Consider the following 3,284-nt stretch of genomic DNA (forward strand, 5'->3'; position numbering starts at 1 on the left):
TTAAATTTTCGTAGTTTAGTTAAAACGCGTCCAACGTGTTGCGATCGTGATGTACACGATAGGAAAATGGCACTGATCGTGTTTTAATGCAAGCATAACAATTTAGGATAATAATTTATTAAAATCAAGATAATTTATAATGTGTGTTCGATAAAGATACGAACTCTGATTTTATTTTCTAAAATAGCCTTCAATCAATTATAATATTTAAAAAAAATCTGAATTTAGCTTGACATGACTATGGTGACGATTGCAATTTTTTCTTAAGTTTCTTAGTGCCATTTGTTATTCGAGTGGATATTATAATAAATGTATAAAAAGTATAAGTGAATTTTTTACTGGTAATAATTGCATAAAGGTAATATTTACAATCCCCCAAATTTCACATTTTTAATAACATGTTCTTTCATTTTAATAGTGGAATATCTCTTATTGAAAATAGACGATAAAAATTTTATATTTAAAGAAATGTGGGCAATATAATTTATTTTTATTTAGGAAAGAGATTACAAATTGGATTATATTTTTTATTATTATCGAGACATTATAAATCGCGTGTGAAAAAGAAATGCTAATTAATACTTATACAATAGAAATGCTTACACACCTGATTTAAAAATTAAGGCAAGAGATTACTATCTAATTTTATACGTCAATCACTTAATGATTTTTCTTAAGCTCGTGAGAAAGATCTTTCTGAAGTAGCATGACAAATTCATTGATGTTATTCTCGTTTGAAGATTTATGATTTTTTTATACCAGGAGGTAGTGTTATATCAAATACTATTGGTGAATTACTTGGCAAATAATTTATATCACATGTTGATGCATTAATATATATGATCTTGCCATCTGAAGATATGCCATATCCTGTAAAATTATACATAAGATGGGTAAGATGATATCTCCCATATTAATATAAATATCCCATATTAATATAATATAATTATATATTATCATTACCTTCGTGTATATGACCAAATACATGGTATTTGGGCTTTACGCGATTTTGCACTGTCGACAATAATTCGACGCATCCAGCTCGTACTCCAGTACAGCACAGGTCCCCATGACCTACAGGAGGAGTATGTGTTACCAGGATATCTGTGTCAGATGGAATCATTTCCCACTTTGAGAGGCACGCTTCTCCACGTGGCACATTAAATGCCCATTTACAAAACTCTGGTTGCCTAAAGTTTCAACGAAATGTCCCTCAGAAATAAGAATCTCTTATACCTGAAATTATTTTCTACAAATATTTCGCATAGTGTATTCAAAAAAGACATGCATTAATTTTTTTACAATCGTAATGGTTAAACTAATCTTAAGAAATCAAATAAATTTTATGCGTTATTTAGTTTTTAAGTATTCAAATATAAAAATATAAAAAGGTTCTCGTAAAAATACAAGCTAGTAGTCTCTCTCTCTCTAAGAGTAGTCTCTCTCTCTCTAATTAATTTCATTTTAATTTTATCTTTAATTAAATATAAACATTACATATTCACTTTTATTAACTAAATTATTTAATACAATTGATACAATTGATGACAATGCTTACCAGGGAGTACCATATATCTTAATCCCATTCACTATAATCTCAGAATCTTCAAGATATATACAATTTGTCAAATAATCTTTAACATTAGTAGTTTTAATAGCTTCCGCGAGAGTATCCTTGGACATACCCAAGGTAGGTATATCATCAAGTATGCTAGTTCCTGTATGTTTCTGATGATCTCCACTGGTGTGCACGGAAAATGGATGTGTGAATGTAGGATCAAAACTAAGTTCATGGTTCCCAGCTATAACTATTTTGTGTTTGTGTGTTAAATTACCTAGAATTAAGATATGTCCTTTAACATCTGCATCTTTTGTTCAACATGTAAGCATTATAGTGTACACAATACACACGATAATTTTTTGTTTACCTATCCAATTATTAAATTCTATGACCTCTTGCAAGCTACCACATTTCGTAAAATCCCCGGCGTGAATGAAGACGTCTCCCGCGGGCACGTCAAATTTTATGAACGGCGTGAGCGAGTGTGTGTCACTCATACATACTACGCGCAACTAAAAATGAAAAATCACTATTGACCCTGTGATCAATGAGCTCATATTGACAATCGAATATAAAATTCCAAATTTTAATTCCGCTTTCTTCTCTCGAATGTATAATTAACGACTTTTAACAGACATATACAAGTGAAGGTGACTTTTAAGGTTAACACAAACAATTTCTTCGTATAGAGATTGGAATCAGTCAAAAATCATTGGACATACTTTGTCGCTCGGTGGTTCAGTCGTCGGCAATTTAGTATTTATTTTTACAACTTTTTGATGCTGAGATAATTCATGCCAGGCTGCCGTAGGATCAGCTGTCAATGGATGAATAGCTAACTTCATGCTGAACCGGTAAATGTAACTGCTTTTTGGCGTTGTTACGCAATGCGCACTAGATACTAGACTCAATGGATGTAACGTCAATGGATGTGATGTGCTGTTTTTAAATGGAACTTGTCTACTGGCGCCTCTATGTGCACAAAGCGAATACATAGAAGCAGAGAAAAACCTGAGAGAGGACATGACAGTCCAAAACCTGTAAACACAAAATACTGTCAATTGACATTGTCACCGACGAGATACTATTAAAGATTGTCAACCCTGAGCAAATTTTCGGCGGTATAAAAAGGGCCTGAAATTGAAGGTAATTGAAGGTAAATAATTGAAGGTAATTGAAGTTGCTGACATTATCGACAATTGATGTAAATTTGCTATTATTAACATAAATATTTGACTCATACATTATTAAATTCATAATTTTTTTATTACATAAATGTTTATTACATAAATAAACATGCATACTTGTAAAGCTATAATATTCTATATATTGTAGAAAAATTACAATTTTTTCTCTGCAATCATCTCTATTGATAATCAAACTTTGACAATCACTGAAATTATAATTTTAAAGAAGAATCGAGTATTATTAAGTTCTAAATGTATACATACGTCTATTAAACTAATAATCAAATTAGTACAATATTATCAGTTTTTAATTCTTAATTATTTCGATATTCACAAGGACGCGAACTCCCATAAAGATGTTGATCTCTAACAGTATCTCGTCGGTGACATTGTTTAAATTTTTGTGTATAAAAATTTATAATTATAAGCACATATAATTAACCTAAGCTTGGCTCATCTCCTTTTAACTTATTTTATTGTTAACAAAATATATTGTTCCCTTATTTTATTAAACATCTAATTTCTGCGTTAAATTT

The 3,284-nt window shown here is 30.4% G+C and overlaps 1 protein-coding gene across 1 annotated transcript; it reads right to left on the bottom strand.

The window, feature by feature from the left end:
- Positions 1–513: 513 nt before the first annotated feature.
- LOC108690660 (metallophosphoesterase domain-containing protein 1) lies at positions 514–2,450 on the bottom strand. Its single transcript, XM_018198055.1, has 5 exons — positions 2,284–2,450; positions 1,929–2,073; positions 1,559–1,835; positions 964–1,190; positions 514–870 (listed from the first exon to the last, which is right to left on the bottom strand). Exons 1-5 carry the CDS (start codon positions 2,404–2,406, stop codon positions 743–745), a joined length of 900 nt encoding a protein of 299 aa, XP_018053544.1. The 5' UTR covers positions 2,407–2,450; the 3' UTR covers positions 514–742.
- Positions 2,451–3,284: the final 834 nt, after the last annotated feature.

The sequence above is a fragment of the Atta colombica genome, unplaced genomic scaffold, assembly GCF_001594045.1.
Source record: "Atta colombica isolate Treedump-2 unplaced genomic scaffold, Acol1.0 scaffold348, whole genome shotgun sequence".
NCBI classification, from domain to species: Eukaryota; Metazoa; Arthropoda; class Insecta; order Hymenoptera; family Formicidae; genus Atta; species Atta colombica.